The 24,543-nt window shown below is 38.6% G+C and overlaps 1 protein-coding gene across 4 annotated transcripts; it reads left to right on the top strand.

Annotated features, from left to right (window-relative positions):
• On the top strand, positions 1-24,543 carry CASP7 (caspase 7). Of its 4 annotated transcripts, none has more exons than XM_040607144.1 (8): positions 1-118; positions 1,232-1,344; positions 3,018-3,020; positions 18,892-19,040; positions 19,910-20,038; positions 20,516-20,691; positions 22,154-22,292; positions 22,939-24,543. In XM_040607144.1, the coding sequence occupies exons 2-8, from the start codon at positions 1,232-1,234 to the stop codon at positions 23,160-23,162; spliced, it is 933 nt and encodes a 310-aa protein (XP_040463078.1). In that variant the 5' UTR covers positions 1-118; the 3' UTR covers positions 23,163-24,543. The 4 variants fall into 4 exon arrangements, with proteins under 4 accessions (XP_040463078.1, XP_040463080.1, XP_040463081.1 ...); XM_040607145.1 differs by lacking the exon at positions 1-118 and adding an exon at positions 531-552; XM_040607146.1 differs by lacking the exon at positions 3,018-3,020.

The following is a 24,543-nucleotide window of genomic DNA, read 5'->3' as shown; positions in this document are numbered from 1 at the left end:
GTTCTGCCGGCCCGGGGTGGGTTCCGCCGGCCCGGGCCTGCCCCCGCGGGGCCGCGCCCCACCGCACCGTCCCGCCGCTTTCGCTTTCGCTTCTGCCTCGCCGGAGCCCAGCGCCAAGGCAAGCCCTGGCCCCTTCCCAGCCGCCTGTCCCGCCGCTCGCCTCAGCGAGCCCGCTGCGTCCCCCTGCGCCCCCCGTCCCGCCCGCCGCCCTCCCCTCAGGCCCCTTCCCGCGCTTCCCTGCCGCCCCTCTCCCGGCCACCCTCCTCCCTCCGGCCGGCAGCCGCGGGGCCCGGCCCGCTGCTCGCTGCCCTCCTCTGCCGCCCAGGGGCCGCGGGGGGGAAGGCGGCGGCTCTCCGCTTCGGCCCTTCGGGTGGCTGCGCGGGCTGCAGCCGTTTCCTGGGAGAGGGCAGGGGTACTTGCGGGGGGCTGGTGGCCGTGGCGGTTTGTCCCCCCGTCGGGGCTGCGGGTTCCTGGCCGTGGGGCAGCCCCCGTGCTCCCCCTCGATGCCCACCCGCCGCCTCGCACGCCCCTCGGTGCTGTGTTGGTTTTGAGGTGAATGAATGCGTTCCAAGTTCACACTGGAGTAACAACAAAAAAACCCCCAAACTGGTTGAAATTCAGCAATTTGTGTGGGAGGCTGCTTAATGTAATGGAAATACCTTTTAATTTCCAGGGAACGCTGCACAACTGTTTGGGGTTTTTTCCCCTGAAAACTGTACACCTGTATTAATCATGAGAACAATATAAAATTAGTATTAAATGTTGTTATAGACAAACAGAGAAATGAAAACCTAAGCTGTCATCCGTGGAAGGTAATACAGGAGCTCTCTGGGTGGCTTAGCTCTGGATAGGATTGCAGTTACAAATGTTTTGATACTAGTTGTCCTTGCTTTCTTCCTAACATACTTCTTACCAGACCATGAAAATTTTTCTGTGAATTAATCATAAGATCTTTCACCATAAAATTTTTATTACTGTTGTTCTTATCCGCAGTTTTTTACAGCGGTGTGAGACAAGTCACTTTTGGTAGCTGACACAGGCTATTACAGAGGACTGAGCAGGTGCAGTGTCATGGCCATTCAAAGCCAGAAGTCCAAAGCCACTCTTACTTGATAAAGTATTAAACAGTGTAACAACCTCACATGTAGCTGGTTTAATGGTTTGGTTTACAGAGGTATTTCTAAAATGATAGCATTCATTGAGGGACACATACTTGCACTTTTATTTGTAGATGTCGGGAGATCAGCATGTTGCTCGCTGTACTGAAGAGGGAGGTGATGAAGATTGCAATGATGTAGTTGATGCAAAGCCAGACAGAAGTAGCAGATTCTCACTTTTTGGCAAGTAAGTTACTATTTTTAATCCTTTTACTGTTTTGTCAGCTGTTATACTACACTTCTAAAGGGATTTTGGTGTTCATTTTGCTGAATCCACAGTGTCATAGATGGTCTGGATAGGGAGATGGTTTATGTTGTATAGGTTTAATATACCTGCTCTGTACCTTAAAGCATCTCTCTATAGTATCTCCCTATAGGGAAATCTATAGTATCTCCCATAAACTTCATTTGGTAGTAAGGGACCACTAAGTTAATTTAGCATCAATTATAGTCCCTCATCTTAAACATTGCCCTTCGGTGGAATTGGGAATTAAATATGCCATTAATTATCTATTTTATTGCATTCAGCTCAGCTAATCTGCATTATTGGAATCCCCTGCTGACTATTTAAGTTACTTTAAAGCTTGGACGTGCCATCTAGGTTGTAGCACAAAGAAGCCTCACTGAGTCTAAAGATGTAATCCATTACAGAGTAAGTTAAAAGCGTTCCATTTTAAAACATAGTAGACTCACTGAAGCATAAGCTTATATTCATTAAATGTATAGAAAGCAAGAACTATGTACTGCTTGTCTATACTTATGAAAACATTAGATAAATGTAATTGAAAATGCAAAAGATGAAAAAAGAACACGCAAAATTTACAAATACCGTTGAATGTCAGCAAATGGCTGCTTCGCTTTGTAAACCTTCAGTAAGTTTGCAAAGGACACCAAGTTGAGTGCGTGTGTTGATCTGCTGGAGGGTAGGAATGCTCTACAGGAGAATCTGCACTAATGGGCCAGGGCCAATTGCATGAGGTTCAACAAGAAGAAGTGCTGCATCCTGCACTTGGGTCACAGCAACTCCACACAACACTATGGGCTTGAGGTGGGGTGTCCAGAAAGCTGCCTGGCAGAGGAGGACCCCAGGGGTGCTGGTTGACAGCCAGCTGAACATGAGCCAGCAGTGTGCCCAGGTCGCCAAGAAAGCCAACAGCATCTTGGCTTGTATCTGAAACTGTGTGGCCAGTAGGAGAAGGGGAGTGATTGTCTCCCTGTACTCTACACTGGTGAGGCTGCATCTGGAATACTGTGTTTAGTTTTGGGCCTCTCACTTCGAGAGGGATGTAGAGGTGCTGGAGCATGTCCAGAGACGGGCAACGGAGCTGGAGAAGGGTCTAGGGAACAAGCCCTATGAGGAGTAGTGAGGGAACTGGGGCTGTTCAGCATGGAGGAGATTCAGGGGGGACCTTATTGCTCTCTACAACTACCTGACAGGAGGCTGCAGGCAGGTTGGGGTCGGTCTCTTCTCCCAGATAACAAGCGACAGGACAAAAGGAAACAGCCTCAAGTTGTGCCAAAAGAGGTTTAAACTGCATACTAGGAAAAATTTCTTCACAGAAGGGGTGGTCAAGCATTGAAACAGGCTGTCCAGGGAGGTGGTGGAATCACCATCCCTGGAAGAGTTTAAAAAACACATAGATGCAGTGCTTGGTGCATGGTTTAGTGATGGACTTGGCAGTCCTGGGTTAGTGGTTGGATTTGAAGATCTCAAAGGTCTTTTCCAACTTAAATAAATATTCATGGATTTAGAGAGATTTTATTAGAGGTGTTTATACAAAGACTTGTATTTACAGGCAATGTTTTGATTTTATTTTTACTATTGGACATTCACACTGAAGTGAACAGCATAATTCAGAGAAAGTACGTGGAGAATATAAATTTTTTTTTGCTACTTACTGTATGAGTCTAATAGGGGTAACAAATCTGTAAGAGAAGTGAAGATACTTCAGTCTTAAAGACTTTTGATGTGCTGTTAAGCAAATCACTTTGTCTCATTTTATCATTCTTCAAATATGTTTTATGATGTGTATGTATATTATTCATTTTTACAGAATCATATCATGCAAAATAGACAATGTAACATTTTTTTCTAAATCTTGCCAAAGGTTTCTTTTAAACTTTATAAAATGTGTGTTTTAATATCTGTATTGGTTGTCTTTATAAGAGGTAATAAGCTAATACTATTATTAAATTATACAACTCAAAGTTAATCATTCCTGAAGGAAAGGCAATAATCAGCATTTCTATCACTTTTTTCTATAAGAAATTTTTCCAGTATTTTGGCTATGCATCAGTTTGAGGCATTCATCTTTTGGGAACTCCTTGAAGATACAATTTGAAACATTGTTCTTTAGAAGTGAAAAACTTGTGTAGATTAAATATGAGGTTGAGGAGATTCAAATTAGGTTTTGTAGAAAAAAAAAAAGTCTGAGAAATTTATCAGAGTTTCTTGAAGAAGGTGATGATTGCCTAAAGAGGAACGAGTTGGTTGACAGTGAAGGTCTTAAAAATCCAAGTACAGTGACAAGGTCTTTGTCTTACAGAAACTAAAACTCTTTGGCTTGAAGGAAGATAGGAATGTGAGAGGATAAAGGAAGATGGGATATAATATAAAATTGTGACTGTATTGGAAGAGAAAGTGAACAGAGAATGAATGCTCCTTGTGCCTCACAGGACATCCAATGGAAAGTTCATGCAGTAGGTTTAAAAGACCAGTAAGACGTCATTTTCACATAGTGCAGAGTGCAGTTGTGGAATTTAAAGTCACAAGATACACAGACATCAAGATTTTAGATGAGTTCAGAAGAGATGAGATGTATTTGTGGAAGAAAAGTCCAGTAGGAGTATTGATGTTAAAATCTTTGGCGCAAGATGTTCCTAAATCAGTTTTCTGTGAGAATATGTTCTGTATCCAATTTCTTTTGTTTTCTTAAAACTCATTACCAGGCAGTACCAGATACTAGGCTAGATATACTTTTAGTTGGAACCAGCATGGTTCTATGTCTTGACTGCCAAGGCTTCATTTTGGTAACACGAAATTAATACCTGTCAAAGGAAATGTCTAGAAAGCTTTAGATTGACTACAATTTTATGGTCCCTTGTCTTGTTTTAGCAACCCAGTTTTTACTAGCTGTGCAGTGCTTTCAATGAAATTCTACATTGCATTTCATTTATTATTGCTTAAAATATATAAGCTTAATAGGAAAACAATTAACTTGTATTGTTAAATAAGCATGTTAATTTTAATTTAAGAGAACAGATCAGTGAGAAACTGGATTCAAAGCTATGCAGAAAGACCAGCTGTTTCCAGTAGCTTCACAGCACCAATTCACCATTCTCTGGTTGTGACTGGAGATTTATCTAGCAAGAGCAGTAAGCAGAAGTAAGGGAAAATCTTATTCACTACAGCATATTTCTCTCCAAGAAGTCTGTGAGCCTGCTTTACCATGGAGGCCACAAGTCTCGGAACAAGCCGTGGAGTGGGCAGGTTCTTCTGGCTGCACCACAGCTTAGGGGAATTACCTTCTCCTTATTTCCTTCTCTTTGAAAAAGTGTACTTAATTAATGTTGGTGGGGGAAATCTGTTGGTGTAGAAAAGGGTTGAAAGCATTAATTTTTGCATTAACAGTTGCTGGTGGTGTTTGGCTCAGGGCTTTGTAGCCACTAGATGGCAGGAGGGTATAAATTTTGTTTACTTCAAAATGTGGACAAAAATTGCGGGGAGTTGCACTTGAGAAAAAAGTTATGTTTCAGAAAGCAGAAAGGGTATGCAGTGGCAAGCTTATGTGCAATAAAATTTTAAAACATGGTTGAACAAAGATTGAGCTGAGGATTTCAAACGTTTATTTTAATTTTTTATGTGATAGTTAGAAATTTTTTCCCATATAATTTTTTCTTTTCTATGCTGTATGTGCTCCTGTTACACTTCTGAGGCTTTAGAAGGGGTCTCGCTTCTCTACAGAATGGCTTGTGTCTTCATTTGGTATCTTTTGTCTTTTATTGGAGAACTCTGTTAGGGAGATGGATAGCAGCAAACCTATTTTAGCATCCAGGAAACGTAATGTAACATGAAACAGAATAAAATTGTGGTTCCACTGTACTAAGTAGAGCTAAGATTTCTCTTACTAATGAAAGGGGTTTTTTTAAAAAAAAAGCTGCATCTGAAAATTCCCAAGGCTTGGTAGACTTGTACTTACGCTGTCAATAATCATGAGTGTTTGTGGGCTTCAGTGATGAAGTGTAATGCAGAAGAGGGTGGTGGTTAGTAGTATCTAGGTTCCAGTTTTATTCTAATTTAATTGTATAGAACCATTTGTCCTCTGGTTACTTTTTATCTACTCCAGCCCTACTGTCTTATTTTACAGTCAATATTCCCCTTCTCATCCAGGAACAGAAAGCATTATCTAAATATGTATTTAAGAATTCTTACAAACACCTAGTTACAACTGAAACTGTGCAAATCTGTAGTGCCCTTAATGCAGAAACATGAAATATATTATATGAAAATCCCACTGAGGAATTTGAGGGATTTGTAGGGTGCACTGACACATAGTCACCAAGAGTATTTCAGCTGTTTAACACTGCAGACCCAAAATATCTTTAAGGTATTTATTTCTGCCTTAAATATATAGTTTGAGACTTTTCACTGTAAAGTTTGAGACTTTTCATTTTGATTAATTTGAAAGTTTTCTGGAAACATCAGTGTATATATTGTTTTCTGTAGTTCAATAGTTATATATCTACCAGGATTGTAAACTGGTATTTAGATCAAAAAGATTCACAGGTATGTATATTTTCTTTTCATTTGTACAGTGTTTATTTGGGATACAGGTCATCAAAGTAGGGAAGCACAGATGTTACCAAAGCTGTCTATTTCAGTTTCACTACCATTGATTGCCTCCCTGTAGCCCTATTTCTCAAAATAAATAACTTGTCCTTCAAAGAGTAAATATTTACTTTTGAGATTAAGCCCCAGCTGAACCTCAGCTTTGGAGCTGTAACAGGTGTGGAAAGTGGTCTGTGTTTCAACTGTGGTCTTCTGTTGTTCTTCTCTCTTTTGGGGAAGCTATTTTCCATCCCCTTTTGATTACCAACAGCTTATATTTACTTGATTTGTGAGACACTGCTTTGCGCTAGAACTTTGGGAAGAACAGTTCGCAGTGATGCAGATGCATGTATTTTCCAGAGTTGCCCATTTTGTATTTTGGGGGGCATTTGAAAACACTGGGCGTGATCTCTGTAATGGGTTGACCCTGGCTGGACACCAGGTGCCCACAAAGCTGCTCTATCACTGCCCTCCTCAACTGGAAAGGGGAGAGAAAATACAACGAAAATCTTATGGGTCAAGATAAGGAAAGGGAGAGATCACTCACCAATTACCATCACAGGCAAAACAGACTAAACTGGGGGAAAATTAATTTAATTTATTACCAATCAAAACAGAGTAGGGTAATAAGAAATAAAACCAAATCTTAAACACACCTTCCCTTCATCCGTCCCTTCTTCCAGGGCTCAACTGTACTCCCTTCCTACGTGTGTTATCCCAGAGGCACTACCGCTGTCACTGATGGGCTCAGCCTTGCCCAACGGCGGGTCTGTCCTGAGCCGGCTGGCATTGGCTCTGTTGGACATGGGGCAAGTTTCTATAATCTTCTCACAAAGGCCACCCCTGTAGCCTCCCTGCTACCGAAATCTTTTAAACCCGATACACTGATCTTATAAATTAATTGCTTACTTTGTAGAAACAGTACTACTGCTAGCACCCTATGCTTATGAAGAATCTGTATTGGCCTCCACTGCATGAATGTCAGCTGTTCCTGCCTTGAAATCAATGTGTTCAAATCCAAATGATGCCTTGAATGATAATTCATCTTTTTATCTTAACTTTTGCAGTTATAAAAATGCAGGTCTGTTACAAGTTTTTTTCAGTGACAGAATATTACAGATCTTTAAAAAATAAATATTGCTAAGAAAAGTATCTCTTTTATCCTTAGATAGAGTAAAAATAGGAAGTTACTTTAAAACAAATAACAGCAGATGGATCATTATCTGAAGTTATGCTCTGGGCTGCGACTCAGAGGTTTGTACTGAACTCTTGGTTCAGCCTCACATTTCCTTTATGTCTCTAAGCAAATCGCTGTGCACCTTAGTCCATCCTGTAAGTGGGTGATGATCTTTCCTTTCACTACTCTAACACAAAAGTCTATTTTTTTTTATTATTAACGCAATGTAATTTTAATTTTGTTTGGAGTTTGTGGGTTCTGCTTTGCACAAGCTAAATATCAGTGTATTTCCCCCCAAAGCACTGGACATAAAATTTCAGAAGTAATAGGTTCTGACATCGATAGTCTGTTAAAGTTAATTCCTACAAAGACAATAAGGAAAATTTAATGTAGAGCAACACGGATGTTTCATTTTTATTACTCTCTTTTAAGCCAGAGCTTGGTTTTTTTTTTATTATTGCAGTTTTTGTTAGATCTGGACTCAGTCGCTGAAGAACACTGGAGGAGTATTTAACAATTAGTGAAAATCGTGAGTGGTGCTTGTACTTTCCCCTGGATGCTTCCTGGATGTACCACACAGGAAATGCCCAAATATCTTGAAAAAGCACCTAGTCTAATGTGTAAGAACTCATTAATTTGCAGTCAGTATTTCTTTCCAGTCTCCTTACAGACTTTATCTCGTGAAACACAGCAAACAGTGGGTTATCTATGAACTGTATCTGTAGCAATCACAACAGTGAGTCAAGTATCCTAATTCCTTTTTAGTGTAGTAATTTATTTCCTTCATTACAACAAACTCTGGGCTGTCATCATACAAAATTTGGAGGAAAGCTATTAAGTAGTGTAATTTTTAAGCTTTCAAAGGAATCAAAACCAAATTAAGCCAAACGTATAATAAACCAAATCTGTTTAAGGTAAATATATAAGAAATATCATAGAATCATTCAGGTTGGAAAAGATCTTTGAAATAAAGTCCAACCGTTAACCCAGGACTGCCAAGTCCATCACTAAACCATGCACCGAGCACTGTTTCTATGCGTTTTTTAAACTCTTCCAGGGATGGTGATTCCACCACCTCCCTGGACAGCCTGTTCCAATGCTTGACCACCCTTTCAGTGAAGAAATTTTCCTCATACCCAATCTAAACCTCCCTTGGTGCAGCTTGAGGCCTTTCCCTCTTGTCCTGTCGCTTGTTATCTGGGAGAAGAGACCGACCCCCACCTGCCTGCAGCCCCCTGTCAGGGAGCTGTAGAGAGCAACAAGGTCCTCCATCTCTAGAGGCTGAACAGCCCCAGTTCCCTCAGTGGCTCCTCATAGGGCTTGTGCTCCAGACTCTTCCCTGGCTCCATTGTCCTTCTTTAGACATGCTTCAGCACCTCTACATCCCTCTTTATATAGTTCTATGAATTAGAATGCAAAGAGGTTTTGTAAACTGTCTGTTAATTTGCCTTATTTACTTAGAAATATTCATTGTCTAAATATTGTACTAATGGCAGATCACAGATCAGGTTTTGAGGGAAGGAAGAAAGACTTATTACAATGTGACGTCTGCATCCCACCTCCATCTCAAGATCTGCTGTATTTTCCTGCCCTCTTACATAGGAACGAGGATAGAATCAGGGCGATGGGAGCGTGTTTTCCACTTGTCAGCAAAGGTAGATCAGGCCTGCATGACCTCAGCTTGCAGGGTGATAGCTATGAGGGTTTGAATAGCCCCATAGAAAAGTCCAGCGTGACCCACTGCTGACACATGCAAATCTTTGGGCCTGAACACAGAGAGAATCCTGTTTCACTCTGCAATGTAACCCTGAGCATGGTGGGCTCCTAGCATTAGCAAAGAAGATTAGACTTGTTCTTGAGGACAAGCTGAAGCTGTTTTCAGATGCAGTGTGGAGTACCATTTGATGATGAGCCAAGGTACTGTAGAATGTTATTTATCTCCTCCTTTCTCTGCCACCTGTTTGGAAATCTCATGAATGAATACCCTGAAAGAGTTTACTTTCAATGCTTATATCAAGCTAATTATAACTCTACTGGCATTTTGCAATTGCTACTCCTAGCCAGAATGTTATCTAAGAAACAGTATTTGGAGGGGGTTGCTTTATTTTAATTTCTGTTAATTGCTTTTAGTACCTAATGGTAGATAAGAGAGGCTTCTTTTTTTTTTTTTTTCATATAGTTGGTAGTTGTCTATGTATATTATACTACCTAGGATATGATCGTGCAAGATTTGAGTTTCTAGAACACCCCTGGAAGGTATGTACATGCAGGTTTTCTGGAAATGAGCAGAAAGCCTTTCAGCAAACAATATTCTTTATTTGTAAACTGTTACCTTTTGAATGTTATTTGAATATTATTATGCATACAGCGTTGTGAGGCCTGCACAGCAAATATCATCCAGCTAATTAGGAAGCTGAAGCTGAATTACAAATTGATGGTCAAGAGTTTAGAACTTTGTTTTGATCTTCTCTGCTGCAGGCGTTACACCACAAAATTGTCATGTAGGTTGTAAGTTCTACTTGTTAAGTGCACAAAGACTAGGATATTGCTACCTGTTTCCAGTTGTCCTGGGCTGGGTTTCTCTGTTTTACAAGTTCTTAGAGAAGATTCTCCCTCCTAATTGGAGAAGGGTCTGAAACTCAAATGGGACAAAAAAGCTACAAGAGTAACTCAGGGTCTGAAAAATGTCATATAGTGAGGATTTAAAATGTATTTAGTTTCTCTAACTAAAGTTTAAAGATAATTTGCTCGCACTATGCAAATATATAGTGTACTATACAAATGCATAGGCGATGGATGGTCAGAAGATAGGAGGCACCTTTTGTAAGCAATGGATCATTTAAAAAAAGGCTGGATGTAAATCTAAAAGATGTTCTGCAGTTTAAACAGAAGCTGCAGGTTTATAGTAACTACTGAATAAGGGTTTGTGGCTTGCTTTGCAAGAGATCAAATGAAAAGTGTGTTCACGCTCAGGTCAGTCAGTTACTGCAATTGGCATGTTGTAGCTCACTAGTCGATTTTGTTCATCTCTGAGACTGTTGGAATTGTGAAGCTTTGTGGTAGGTGAGGCCTTACTGTGATTGAAGTTAATACACTTTAGATTGTAGTTGCAAAGGAACTTAAGAGCAGGTATAGTTCACCTGAGTAGCTGCAGTGTGGTAAGCTGTGATATTGACTGTGATAAGTCAAGGTCCCAGAGGCCTTTAGGGCTATAATATACTTTGGGGAAATGCCATATTCTGTGGACTGAAACCCTGTCATTTTTGCAGTTGATATTAAATAATCCTTTGCAGGCTCTAGCGGTTTTATCTCTTCAGGGACGCTATGTGCGGTAACCAAAGAATATGGAATCTGTTTCTGGACTGAGAGCCATTGTAAAACTCCATAGTGGACAGTAAGAATATCTTTGTTTCAAGCATTTTTTCCTCCAGGAGGCACATGGCAGTAAGCTACCTCACACCCTCTGGACATAAACATTGTACAGATGTACAAAACAGTGGATTTTGAAATCATTCTCTTGTTTACTGTACACTACTGACCCCCTGGAAAGAAGACAATCAGCAGCTGTTTTATGAAATAAGTTTGTTTAGGCTCCATTTTGTAATGGAAAAAATAACACCAAGAGCTAGGAAGTTGTTTTGAAGTTATTCAATAGCAGAAGCAGGATTCACACTCAGTTCTCTGTCCAGAGCACAACCAAGTGGTTCTTAGTAGGTAACAGAACATATCCCCCCAGTTGAGCATTTTGGTTTGTTTAATACTTTTCCTCAAATTAAGCAAGTAAAGCATAGCTAGCATATGATCTTAATAAATATTTCTATGGCTTGTGTTCTACTTTTGGAAGTGATATAGCATGTTCCAGGAAACTTAGGGAAATGCCAGGATTTCTTTAAAAAAAATAAAGCATTTTATTTTGCATATTTTCTGCAAAATCTGTAATAGTATTGCTACATATGTCATAGTAAGATCAAAAGTAGGTTGTTAGTATGATACTGTTTTACTGGATGAATGAACTCAGTCCTATTTTGGGCAAAGAATTTGTTAATGATAGCTTAGATCCCTCCCAGCTCTATTATCTTGATCAGTTCAAGGAAATTATCTCATTATTTACCGAACTCTGTTCTTTCAAGACTGCTACAGCAGTGTTTGCTTTTCAAAATTAGTGTGCTTACAGTAATAAGGAGGGCTTAGGATATCAGTTCCCAAAAAAACAAGAGGTACTGTCTCTATTAGCTTCCTCGTTTCAGGTTCATTCAAACAAAAGGCTTGGCCTCTAGTGACTTTTAAAGTGGCATTGTTTAGTCAGCTGACAAGCTACTTCCAAAGATGTCCTGAAGAAGTCAGGAACTAATTGGCAGTTCAAAAAGAAGCTGGAGGCTCAATAATTGCTATGGCCCTGGTCTTGAGAACAGATACAAACAGGCATTATTTTACTGCCTGACTAGTCCTGTTGCTTTTAGTAGGCCTGCTCCCAGGAGAAAAGAGGGTGCATTCATCAGGGGCTGCGGTGTTCATGTAGCCCACTTGCTGTTTCCCTTTATTCCACCCTTTCCCCAAAATGACTTTCAACGTTTAGGCCCTTCAGTAGAGTAGTATATGAAGATGTAGGGGTTGCACAGACTTTATATGTCATTGATAAATATGAACTTCAGGCTCCAGTATTACCAGTTTGGCATGTTTCACCATAATTTAAAATTTAACAGGCAAAACAAGACTATTAGAGGGAACAGAAATCTAAGACCATTTGACTGTTTGTCATGTTTTGATGTTCTGGGGTCTTTTTTATATTGTGTTGTTTATGTTTGCTATTCTAAATAACAGCTGTCAGTTTTCATGCCTTTGGTGTAAGACATCTCTTTGCCGTGGTAAGCAGCATAGGTGAAACATGTTTAGATGCTTGGGGGGAACTTTTATCTTCAGTTTTCTAGGACCACTTTGCTTCTTTCTTCTAAATGAAGACTTCCTGTTATGTTGAAAAGATTCTGACAGTAATATTAGAAATTTTTAGCATTTTCTTTCAACACTTATCTGGAGCATATTTTAAAATAGCCTTCTAAGGGCTGGTTATTTTATTGGTGCTAGTCTGTCAAAGTCAGCAGTCATTTGCTAATAACTTTCAGTAGGGAAACTGAAATTATGCAGTGTTTACTTGAACTTCCTTCTATATAATTATTATTGCCCCTTTTTCATCAGGAGATTTTTTGCTTCAACTATTAAGCTGTTTTTCAGTTTGTCTAGTGACATATAATTTGAAGGCCTAAGTAACCTTTGCTTAAAAAGAGATTGTGAGGGGAAAGTATTTATTTTCTTGGTTTACAGTTACATTTAACCTCTTTCAAAAGAGTCCTTGGTAAGGTGTTACCTGTCTGAAAAGAGAGAGGTGAAAATTGCACCTGCCATTGGAGTATGTTCAGGAGAAAAGGTTTGTGAGCCCATAGTGTGTGGCAGTCAGTTTGGAAACGGGATTGAGATGTCCCAAATGCCAGTGTCTTCTGCAGTGGCTCCTGTTAATGTTTATCTTGGGTTTCACTTAGTATTCTAGCAAGTAGCCATCTTAACATGTGACTCAGGATCTCACCATCAAACGCAGTGCAATACAGTTGTAATATTTGGTTTAGCCCCTATGATTAATGCTTAGTCCTTATACCATATAATTTATGTTTTCTGATTTTTAACAGTAAAGGAATATTCGGTTTTATAAAAGACAGTTCAAGCAGTGACACATGCTTCTTGTCCAGAAATGTTGCTGCTCTGCCAACCTGATGCAATATTAACAGGAAAAGGCAACAGGATAATCTGTTATTTGCATGCAGCTCTAAATCTACGTGACACCTTACCAAAATGGATCTGACAAAGAACAAAGAGTTTTCCTTATGGAACTTAAGATCTAAAAAGCTCTAGTCAGGTTTAACAAGTGTCTTTTGCTTGTTATTGCCAATAGGTTTCAAGAGAAAAAAAAATTCAAAGAGGAGAGAGTGTACAGTAATTAGAGGTGTACTAAATATGGTGAAATTAGACTGGATTAAAAGTATTAAAGCTAGATAAAAGTATTAAAGCTGGCAGTATGAAAAGAAGGTTGTGTAGGAGTAAGACATATTAATGCATGATCATCAGAAAGCATCAGACATGAATAGACCACTAATTATTGAGACTATGGTAGAAACATAGAACAGAAAGAACGCTGAACCTTGATTTGTCTAATTTATGAATTCTGTTTCTGTATCACTTCTTTTGGAAGAATAACTCTGAATTGGTCTCCAGTACACTCAGTTTTACTACACATAGTTTGGTGATGCTTTGTGAATTCAAATGTAATCCTCTGCATTTTCATTGTTTCCTGTTTATCCTTTAACTACCTATTTTTTTTACAAAATGAACCCAATCCAGGATTCTACCTCAGGAGAGCAAACATAGTACTTGTGATGAGCAGTAATCACAAACACCATTTATACTGTGCATGCAATAATGGAAGGGGGGGGGAGGGGGGTTAGACAGAAAGAGCAGCATAGAGCCACACAAACTGCATAAAATTAAATCAGCAATATAGGTATGTAAGTTTCTTCAGAGGTCTTAAAATTATTTGTATTGTAAATCAATGGGGAATTTATTCAAAGGAAGCCTTTAAATAGGTCCCCAAATGTAAGACTCACGAGGGAAATGTCTCAGTTGTTTGTAATACAATAAAGAGCATTTCAGTTTTAAGATACCTTGCATCCCACCATATTAAGTTGATGCAAGTTCTGGTGGATGTCAATGGATTACCTGAGGTTTCTACTATGGACTCTGTCACTTTACCTCTGCTGCAGTCTTCTTGCCTGGACTCAACAGAAAGGCTGACAATGTGACAGAAACTAGAATAAAACTATTCTCCAGTGCCAAAAAGCACAGGGACTCCAGATGGGGTCCTGAAATGTTTTATTCTGTAAAGATAGCATGTTTTTTAAGGCAATTTTTCTTTTTAACAGAAACCTGTTACCAGTCATTCAAAAATGATATATGATTGCACAATGCATTAAAGAAGCATGCCAGAGTAAAAACTATTATAATGTTCTGTGTATTCCTTATGAAGTAAAGCCCACTGAAATTGATAGAGCAAGATAGAGTTCTCTTCTTTTGTGTGTGTGTACTTCAAATAGAAGCGAATGTAATCAATTTAGCCTTTTCCACCCAATTATGAATGGCAGCTTCCTTAAATTGAATAGTATCTTAATTGTAGAATTATTTTTTACACTTACATTTTGCAGTACAGCAACAAAAGTCCCTAACTTTCCCAGGAAAGGGATTATAGCTGTTTGCAAAGCCCACATATCCCTCTGTAATACAATTTTTAGAGTTCATTTTGATTAACACATTGATTTCCTCTTAGAAAAGCAAACAAACAGGAAAAAAACAAATGGGAAACTCCTCCCATCCTGTGATGTGATGGCAATGATTGTGAAATTTGTCTTTATTCAGCTAATCCTCTGCGTGTAAGGCTATTTAAGTGACTTCTTTTCCAGGGATATCTGTTTCTTCTGTGTGCTGTCACATTGATTTGAAGGCCAAGCAGCTCATGTTTTCAGAAGAGCTCTGTTGTCTGTCAGTTACTATCATCCTCTTTTTAATCATTGTTAATGTTGATGTTTAGTAAATGGATTGGTATAACAGTTTTTACTCTGGAGACTTTTTCATGCGCTCTTCTCTTGAGACCTTTCCCTGCATTATGCTACTGCTCTTCTAAGGGGAGTCCATATAGCTACAGCAGACCAGCCCTTTTAGAGCAAAAGGGTTTTTTCCAGTCACTGGCTACCTGGCTGTAGCAGGTGGGGGAGATGATGAGAGACTGCAACAAGCAAGGAAGCCATTCTCCTGCACATGGATTCTCAGTATGTCGGATGTCATACTAATACACAGTAGCAAAGTTAAGTGCCGGGAGATGCCAGTAGGAAAGAAGCAAAAGGAGAGGAAGTATCAGTTGCTAAGAGACACGGCTTTCAGGAAAATTGTTATTGAAAATAATCTTTACGTATAATTAAATGTTAACAGAGGTATTTTTATCCCTCAATCTTGATATCCATACATACTGACATCAAAATTTACCCAAAGTGTAACGGAAAAGAAAGTTTGTTCTGATAAGTAGCAGTGCTTTAGACAATCAGGTTCACTACTGGTGCAAGTGACTTTGACAGAATTTTAGCCCCCCATGGTGGTAAGAAATTTGGCCTTTATTATTTAAAAGTTTGGTAACAAAATCATAAATTGTATGGGTAACTTTACATTTGAATTAATATTTGAAAAGTGTGAAGCTGATAATAATGGTTTTCCCAGAGCTGACACTGACGATGAAATCCCATTCCCAGACATACTGTTGTCAAACCTAAGGCCTGGATTTAGAGACACAGTAAAAGTGAAAATGTGCGAGCTGTATGAGGGTGCCAGAGTGGAGTTTTAGTTTTGCTGAACTCTTCACTCCAGAGAGAGAACATGAAATGTGTGAGAGCACTGATAGGAAGAATATTTCTGTCTAAGGGAAAGATCAGTTACTGCTAGTGGAGTAAGGAGTTATGGTGTAGCTGTAATTAAAGGCTGAAAAAAAGAGTAAACAGTCATAAAATTCATGTTTCTATCTAGTCTGGGCAAGTTTGAATCCCAAAAGAGGGAAGCTGAAGACAGTGGATGTCAGAGAAGCAGGATGAAATAAAACTAAGCGCAAATAGTTTAAAACATTTTATAACACCACACAGCTAACCTGTGGAAGCCCTTTTGGTAAATATCGTGGTTAGAAAGCCTGGTAAGAACAAGAGCAGTAAACATTTATATTAACAAGTGTCCAGTTCAAAGCTTAGAGAATAAAAAATTAGCTGCAAAGGTTTAGGCTTTCAGTCATAAGCCAGCCTGTCACTGACAAGGCATTTCCCTGAAGGACTGATCGGTAGATAATTATTACTTTAGTAATACATTTACATTAGTCATTATTTGCATTTATGTTTACATTAGTCATTAGTACAAGGTCTGACTTAGCTTGTTGAGACTAAAGAGTTGTACCTTTATACTGTCAGTTTAGGCCAGTCAGGCAATTCCCATATTGTGCTATGTTGGCACAGAAAAAAAGGAATTGTCAAAGAGCAACTTGTGTTGGGGCTGCAGGCCCAAGAGATGTATACTCCACAACCTTTGTTTCCTTAGTCATTCTGTTTGGACATGTACCAAAAGATTTCTGGAACTTTTTGTTGTCTGCCAGTAAAGAAATTATATGTGTGACCTTACAAAGCATGCTGTGGTTGCTTAGTATCTTGTTAGCCTGTTCAGCTTGGAAGGAGTCTTTAGGACAAAACCATTCTACCCCTCTGTAAAGGAATGAGGAAATGGTAAGAGCTATGTGTGCTACCATGCTGATGGGGCTGGTCTGTGATATTGGACATTGGCCAACGCAGAGCTTCTGGTGTACTTTTGGGAATACCAGCAGAAGGCCCAAATCTTTCTGCATGAATGAGTGCAAACTAATGAACTCGGAAGTGAAGCGGTTTCAGAGAAGTTGTGTGGCAACGATATTGTGCTGCTTAACCCCAGCTGCACTTTTCAGTGAGGCTTTTTGTAGGGTCACATAGCTGCGCGAGTTCTGCACTAGAATTAGATCGCTTCCAGCACTTTAGGAGAGCAAACAGTGCATCATCTGCCCCAAGTGTTCACAACTGCTCATGGGTTGAACATAAACAGAAATTTGTGTACAATCCTCTTGAAAATACCCTATTGTGTGCAACAGCCACTGTTAGTCATTCAGCATTTTCAGGAAGTCAGTGAAGCCCGATAAATCTGTAGAAACTTGAATCCAGTGTGGGCTAAGGAAATAAGCCTCGTCATCGACCTGAGTGGTTATTTGTTGTTTTTAAATTTCTTTTTCTCCCTTTGCCAGAGTGCTGTCTAGTGATGTAGGACCAGGGGGAATTTTAGGCTAAAATAAGAATCCAAGACCTCTTTGAAAGTCAAATGTAATATTAACATCATACAGCTGTGTATAATTCTCTAAAATGTTAAAACCTTTTCTTGAGGCAAAGGATATTTATTTATTTCTCCCAGAGCCCTCAAGAAGCAGTATGCAAGGAGAATACCAATACTTGTGATTTGCCAGAAAAACACTGTACTTCCAGTGTATCAGACAAAATCCTCAAGTATGTATGATTCAATATCTTGTTTTGTAGTATCTACGAAAAGTCTGAGAGAAGGGGATACTAGGATGGTCACATGTAAAAACAGTACAGAGAAAACCTGCCAGGTGCAGCTATTTAATTTGGCCCTTTATAAAAGAACATGAGGACGCTGAAAGATAAGAAGAAGCTGTTAAAAAAATTAATTGCAGTAGCATTTAAACACAGTGAATCATCTGGAGAAGGTTTATTATAGTTTCCAATTAGTCTCATCCTTTAGTAATAAAAGAGAGGACACTTAAAGCTAAAATACAATTGTTAAATCAGGTAGGTAAGGAAGTGGTTTACATAAATAACATTTAATCAATTCGCACCAATCTCATGTCTACAGGCTATTATTGAAGCAAATAGCTGTCAGAGTGAGAATAGTGAAAGTACTTAATTGAGATTATGGGGAAAATCTAATTTTGTTAAAATCAAACTGTATTATACAGTTATTTGTGCTGCAAAAGTAGGTTATGTTTTCCTCTCAGACATCAGTAATAAATACTATTTGGTCCAGCGTTCTGCTTCCAATAAGAGAGGTACTGATAACTTCTGCTGCACTTTCCTGAGTATTGTTTCTACCTAGGCTTGCTTCAAAGCTTGTTTATAGTCCTGAGGTTGAATCAGACACCTTATAAGCTCTCACTGGCCTCAGTTCTGCTTGAGGAGATCTTAGCAAATTTTGAAGCCGCCTGCTTGGACCAAAAGTCCACGTCTAACAGCAAGTACTGCTGAGTTCCTCATGTTTATACTCCAGCTGTGCGTGTTGGCTGTAATTGATTTGTTCTTAATACTTCATTTAGAATAAATCAGTGAGCAAAGTCTCTGCTATCCCTTTGCATCTCTTTCTAATCCAATCTAAGACTCCCACACATAGCAGAAAGATCAGTACACAGTTATATTAACAGAAAACATTTGTAGCTTTTTTTTTGTTGTTTGGTTTGGTTTTTAAGTGAGCTTCAGGTATTGATTACACTAAAATGTGCTTAAGTTTTTTTGCATAGGTTCAGACTGATGTTTGTCAGTCTAGTTCAACACGTGAGCTGCTCACATCAATAACCTTTATCATGAGAAACTACCTTTTGCTCAGTCTTTTCCTAATTCAGAGAAATTAGGAAAGATTGTGATTCAGTAAACAAGTCCTTTCACATGACTGGGTGAACTGCATATCTTCTTGTGCTTGGAATAGTTATTAAGGGAGTTCTGTCTGTCCTTCCATAGATTATTCATGGTGAAAGTAAAGTATGTCCAGAACCATCGTTTGCAAAAGTTTACTGCCAGCCTGACTTCATGGTTAGGCCATTTGTTTTATCTGTGGGGCAGGACCTATGTATACTACTGTTGGTTGCAGTTCAGTCTAGGGTCATTTTACCATCATCAGAATCCAATCACATACAATAATCACTTCATGCAAATCACGAGATCTTTATGCCTGGATCATGAAAATAAACATTAGAGAAGAAAAAATATCAGGTAGGGCTGCCAAATGGTTTGCGTTAAGATAAATAGGCACACTGCATGTGACTGGCCACTAACAATGATTTCATTTGATTCACCTAGAAAAAAGAAGAATGGAGAAGAAGAACAGCCAAAGTCCTCTCTCAGTAATCAGTACCGAATTGTTACACCCACATTCCAGTATAATATGGACTACAAGAAAGTTGGCAAATGTATTATTATAAACAACAAAAATTTTGAAGACAAAACAGGTAATGTTCTTCCTTTGATAATACTTACTACAGACCAGAATTTTTATACTTTCATTAATGAATAAGCATTTTATTTTTAGGACATGGAATTTTAATGGATCTATTTATCTTTTTTAAGAAATAGTTGTTACTACAATTTATTCCTGTTCTTTAACGGTTACGTTAGAGTGGCTTTTTGCAGCTTCTTTGCAGTATGTGTTTCAAAGAGTATGTCATCTTGCTCCACCAACTTCCAGCTAAACCTTTGTCCCAGAGTTTAAAGCTGTGTTGTTAAAATTTGAACTTCAGCATCTGCAGCCCATGTTCTAACTTTTCTGTCCCTGAGCTGCAGCTTTGTGCTACAAAACTTAGTAGCTGTAGGTGTGCTCTGCTCGCACTCCTGCATTTAACTTTTCAGACCATGTACGGTTTCAAAGCAGATACTTGTGGTCAACTTCGTAGGTCTTTTCCTGTATACTTGGCAAACATACTAAATGAAGTGTTTACTCCACATAATTTATTTCGGTTTCTTTTATGTGGGTGTCATAGGGACTCTTTTCAACAATTTTTCCTTGGGGTGCTTTAGGCTGCATAACCAAAAGGAGATAGAACCATCCATAGAGGTCCTATGTTGCAAGGTACTAGAGGCAGGCCAGCATCTTTCTGGGTAAGATAACTTGTTAACACCGAACCTTGCATTATTTTGCACTAAAACAAATCTCACCCTTTGTTCTCAGTGCTGAGAATACTGTTAGAGGATTGTTTTAAAACCATGTCACCATGACATTGTTTTGGTTTAGTAATTATAAACCTAAAAATTTACCTTTGAACACGTGAGTTATTTTGAATTGTGTAATGTGCAATCAACCATATTCTTTGTTTTCTGGCAGGAATGGGTACACGCAATGGCACTGACAAAGACGCTGGAGATCTAGCGAAGAGTTTTAGAAATTTAGGTTTTGAGGTTTACACATACAATGACCGAAGCCGTGATGATATGGAAAAATTACTGAAACAAGGTAAAAATACAGAATCATAGAATAATTTAGAGTGGAAAAAACCTCTGGAAGTCGCCAAGTCTACCCCCTACTCAAAGCAGATCATATTGGAACAGATTGCTTAAGCCCTGCTACATGCAATATTCCGTATAGCAGGATTTGGCTGAATGGATTAGGCTTAATTCCACACCTCTTCCTCCAACATAATTTCAGAAATACACAGTTTTCTTGTTATGTTAGGTGAAGTGCCTGTTGTATTAGATGGAGTCCAGCCTGTTGACTCCAGTGGGCTGAACTCAGAGTCAAGTGAAGGATGTATTCATGTATTCAAGGTACTCATCACATCACTAAAAAGTGAGTTGTGTCACCTTTGTCCGTTCCTTCTTGTGCCTTCCAGTAGAAGCCCAATGTATATTTAGTCTCAGAAAAATGTGTTTGCTAAATACAATTTTCATTAAAATGTTGCTTCCTTTTGGCTAAGAAGTATTTGATTTGCAGCTGCTGAGGAGAACCACAGTGATGCCGCTTGTTTTGCCTGTATCCTTCTAAGCCATGGGGAAGAAGGGCTCATCTATGGCACTGATGGACCCATGGCTATCAAGAGTTTGACTGCACTATTCAGAGGAGACAAGTGTAAAAGCCTTGTAGGCAAACCCAAATTATTTTTCATTCAGGTAAGAGCCCTATGGTAGACATAATGTCCTACTGCTGCACTGGGGAAAACGTGCTATGTTGGTTGCCTGCTGTAGAACAGCCCTGTACATTAACTTACAGAATCTTGCTGGAGGTTTTGTAGAAACGTGTTTGAGAGAAGTGGACTATGGGTGACTTCCATTGTTTGTTTTCAAAAGATAATTGATATGCAAGATTCACAGATGTAAACAACATGTTCTCATTGTAATTTTGTACATGGTTTCTCTTTGTGTGTGGCAATATATGAACTTAAAAGCAGAAACGGAAACTCCCTCTTGTTCAAACAGACCTGAGGACAGTACGTGATCATCAATAGAAACACTACTGTCCAGGTCTCTGAATAAAGGCTGTCTCTACCAAATACTGCTTTCTGCTAAAAGAAATATTTTTTTCTCTCCCTCAGTAGCCTATAATTTTATATTATTGCATTAACATATAATGAATTGTATATTATTTAAGCTTTTAAAGACAGCTGTTTCAAACACCATGGGTCTGAATTCTCTTTTTTATCGTAGTATTATATATGTATGGGAGTTGCAGCGGATGTGGTTTTCCCTAGGCTGTTCCATCAATTAATTCTCAACCTCAAAGTGAAAACTGTCTATTTTAGACTCTTCACACTACTAAAGTGATGTTTCTCTTAATTACAAGTTTGAAATGGGTACTTCATTGCCTTTAAAATTATCTTAATAAAGGCAACCAACTCCTGTTATGTAAGCCCATCAAACATGCTGTTTTTTGCAAAAGCTGTCAGTCAAAGCTGCTGATCAAGAGCTGAAACTTGCCAGCCTGGACTGTGGTCCCCATGTGCCCTTTAGCTAAACCCCATGATTAAGAGGAAACTAAGAATAAATGGGAAAATGTTAAAAATGCAATATACTTGAAAAGGGTGGTCAAACCCTGGAACAGGTTGCCCAGAGTCTCCATCTCTGGAGATATTCCAAACCCAATTGGACACGGTCCTGGGCATCTGCTGTAGCTGTCACTGCTTGAGAAGGAGGATTGGGCTAGATGATTTTTGGGATGTGATTTTGATTTTGTTGTTCTGTGAAATGTAGTGCTACAGCAGTGCATGTCAGGAACCAAAGACAATGTGTAGTCCATGTAAAGAAAATGTCCAGAAGTCACAGTGCACAAGACATTATATAATAATGGAGTGCTGAGGATGCCTGTAGACTACTAAAATTAATCGTGGTTAGCATAAGCTAATGCTGACTTGGTATTTTGACTGTCCACTGGGTTCCACAGTCTGCAACACAGTACTATAGATAAGTAATTTTATCACTGAACAATTAGATGTCCCCCACAATTGCACTTCTGCTTCTAATACATGCAAAGTACTGCTTAAACCTGTATTGATTAAAAAATGTTAATGAATACTTATTTTTATAACACTTAGTTTCTCCTTATTGAATAATTTCTCTTTGTCTTCACTGCTTTCAGGCATGCAGAGGCTCTGAATTTGATGAAGGTATACAAACTGACTCAGGACCTGCAAATGACACTCTGGAAACAGATGCCAATCCAAGATACAAAATCCCAGTAGAAGCAGATTTTCTGTTTGCGTATTCCACAGTGCCAGGTAAAGAAAAGGTGGTCAGTGTGGGGACAGAAGCCAAAAAGCATCACCCATATTGATCTATTGTAGACTGACCTTCATTGATGTACACTGATGGACAAAACACCAAGGCCCAGTGTATGTTGGGCCAGTGTATTGTATCCACCTCTTTTACTCTAGTTACAGTGGCAATGGGAGAAAGCCCAGATTTGGCAGGTGAGAAGACACAGACATGACAGATGATGAATTCAGTACTACTATTTTCTGGGAATCGTGCCCTTCCATGTCCCAGTGTAGAGAGTATGTTGAATATGTGATGAAAACAGGAAGAGGAATAGTTCCAGTACAAAACTTATTCTTCAAGAGGAAGAACATAAAATCTTACTGCTTGCAGTTTCCCAAATGCAAAAATACAGAATGGTACTTCAATAATGTGAGGTTTGGAGAGTTAATACTCATTCTCCACTTTAATGAAGTAGGATATGTGACACAAATGATGAGAATTAAACTTTCTGTGTGGGCATTGTTACTCTTTGCCCAGAATCTTTCATATAAATTAGTACATATCTCTCTGCCATTCCGTTCTTCAACACAAGATAATTAAAAAAAAAAAAAAAAAAAAAAGAGGAAAAATAACCCTGTGTACTTTCTTATCTGTCTTTTCTGTAAGGTTATTACTCCTGGAGGAATCCTGGAAGAGGCTCCTGGTTTGTGCAGTCTCTGTGCTCTGTGCTAAATGAGCATGGAAAACAGCTTGAGATCATGCAGATCCTCACACGAGTCAACTATGTGGTTGCCACAAATTTTGAATCACAGTCTGATGATCCACGCTTCAGTGAGAAGAAGCAGATTCCCTGTGTGGTCTCCATGCTTACTAAGGAACTTTACTTCTGAAAGCACATTTTAATGCAGCTGGTGATGAAAGATCAGCATATGGTTTTGGGTGGAGATTTGATTATAAACTGGAGTAACACATTTTTATTTACAGAAATGTAATTATGCTAGATTTTTATATTGTGTAAGCTGGGGTGTCTGATGGATGGGCAATATGCAAGATTTTAAAGAAGAAATAAAATGCTGTGGGCCAACCTGACAGCTAATACTAATTCTGTATCTTGATTCCTCTTAGTGTGGCTGTCATGATTTGTGGCTACTGAAGATGTTCTAAGAGTCAGCTAACTGACCGGTAAAGGTTTATTCCAGAAAACAGATTGTAAATTAAGAACAAAAAAAATTAATCATGAGACTTCATCTTTTCTTTCACTGCTAGTTCATGGAACCGTAACTTCCTCGGAGATATCCAAAGAGCATCATATTATGGGTATGTCTGGTGATGAAACAGTTTGTAGCTATTTTAAGGTGTGTTTCTTAGTCTAATATATTCATTTCCTTTTTATGAACACTATTAATGAAGAGTAATGGTTGCTCTGTGCCTTATCCGGAAGTCAATTTATTTAGTTATTGCTCTAGAGTAAGATGGATAAATAAAAAAAATAAATCAGTGTTTGTAGATTATTTACCTGAATAGCATGGAAATGTAACAAATAGAAAAATAAAAATGAAAATCTTTGTAAAAGTTTGGCAAACTGTAATTGGATGATACCTTAAGTGCCATTGTAAAGCTTTTTTGCCTTGCATACGGCAATTAACTGATAGAATGGCCTGAAACAGTTTTTCTGCTTACAGAAATAAAAGTCTGCTTGTTGATTCAGAAGTTTTGAACCAACAGAAAGTTAATGCCAAAGTTTTATTATAAAACATTAAAATTTAATGTTGAAATGGTAGAATTACATGTCCCAGTAACAACTGTATGTTTAGATATAGCTTCTATTTGTGAGGAATTTTGCCAAGATGGGAAATAATACTTGAATCAGAAACCAGAAGTGCCTTTTTAGCGACTGTATGGTCTTGATTTTGTATTTTGGAGTTATGTTGGTGATGTTTATATTCCTACTTTTTATATTTTCTTTAAAGTTGGTAGCTAGCTCAAAAAAGTAAGTTTAGTGATTTGGTTAAATTGGTAAATGGATCAGTTGTTCACCCTTTTCCCAGTTAACGTACTCAATACTCTTTTGAAATCTTCTAAGAAAATAAGTGCATACTATTAAAGCCAAGTTACAAAATTAGTAAATTAATGTTGTTACAAATATTTTGGCATATTGAGGTATATATTTTTTTCCATAAGTCAAATTTATAGTTATTTGAATTAAATGATTGTTTTATGGACGTCTTGAGCATGGAATCAATAAAGACCTTTTTTTTAATTTCCTATGAA

The sequence above is a fragment of the Falco naumanni genome, chromosome 9 (assembly GCF_017639655.2).
Source record: "Falco naumanni isolate bFalNau1 chromosome 9, bFalNau1.pat, whole genome shotgun sequence".
In the NCBI taxonomy this organism is placed as follows: Eukaryota; Metazoa; Chordata; class Aves; order Falconiformes; family Falconidae; genus Falco; species Falco naumanni.
This window is presented reverse-complemented; position numbering and strand designations above follow the sequence as displayed.

Bases quoted from the DNA above. Each gene is read 5' to 3' on its own strand.
- CASP7 (XM_040607144.1), top strand. From the start codon at position 1,232: ATGTCGGGAGATCAGCATGTTGCTCGCTGTACTGAAGAGGGAGGTGAT. The intron at 19,041-19,909 runs GTAATGTTCTTC...GTTTTCTGGCAG, and splicing joins AAATTTTGAAGACAAAACAG to GAATGGGTACACGCAATGGC. The intron at 20,692-22,153 runs GTAAGAGCCCTA...CACTGCTTTCAG, and splicing joins CCAAATTATTTTTCATTCAG to GCATGCAGAGGCTCTGAATT.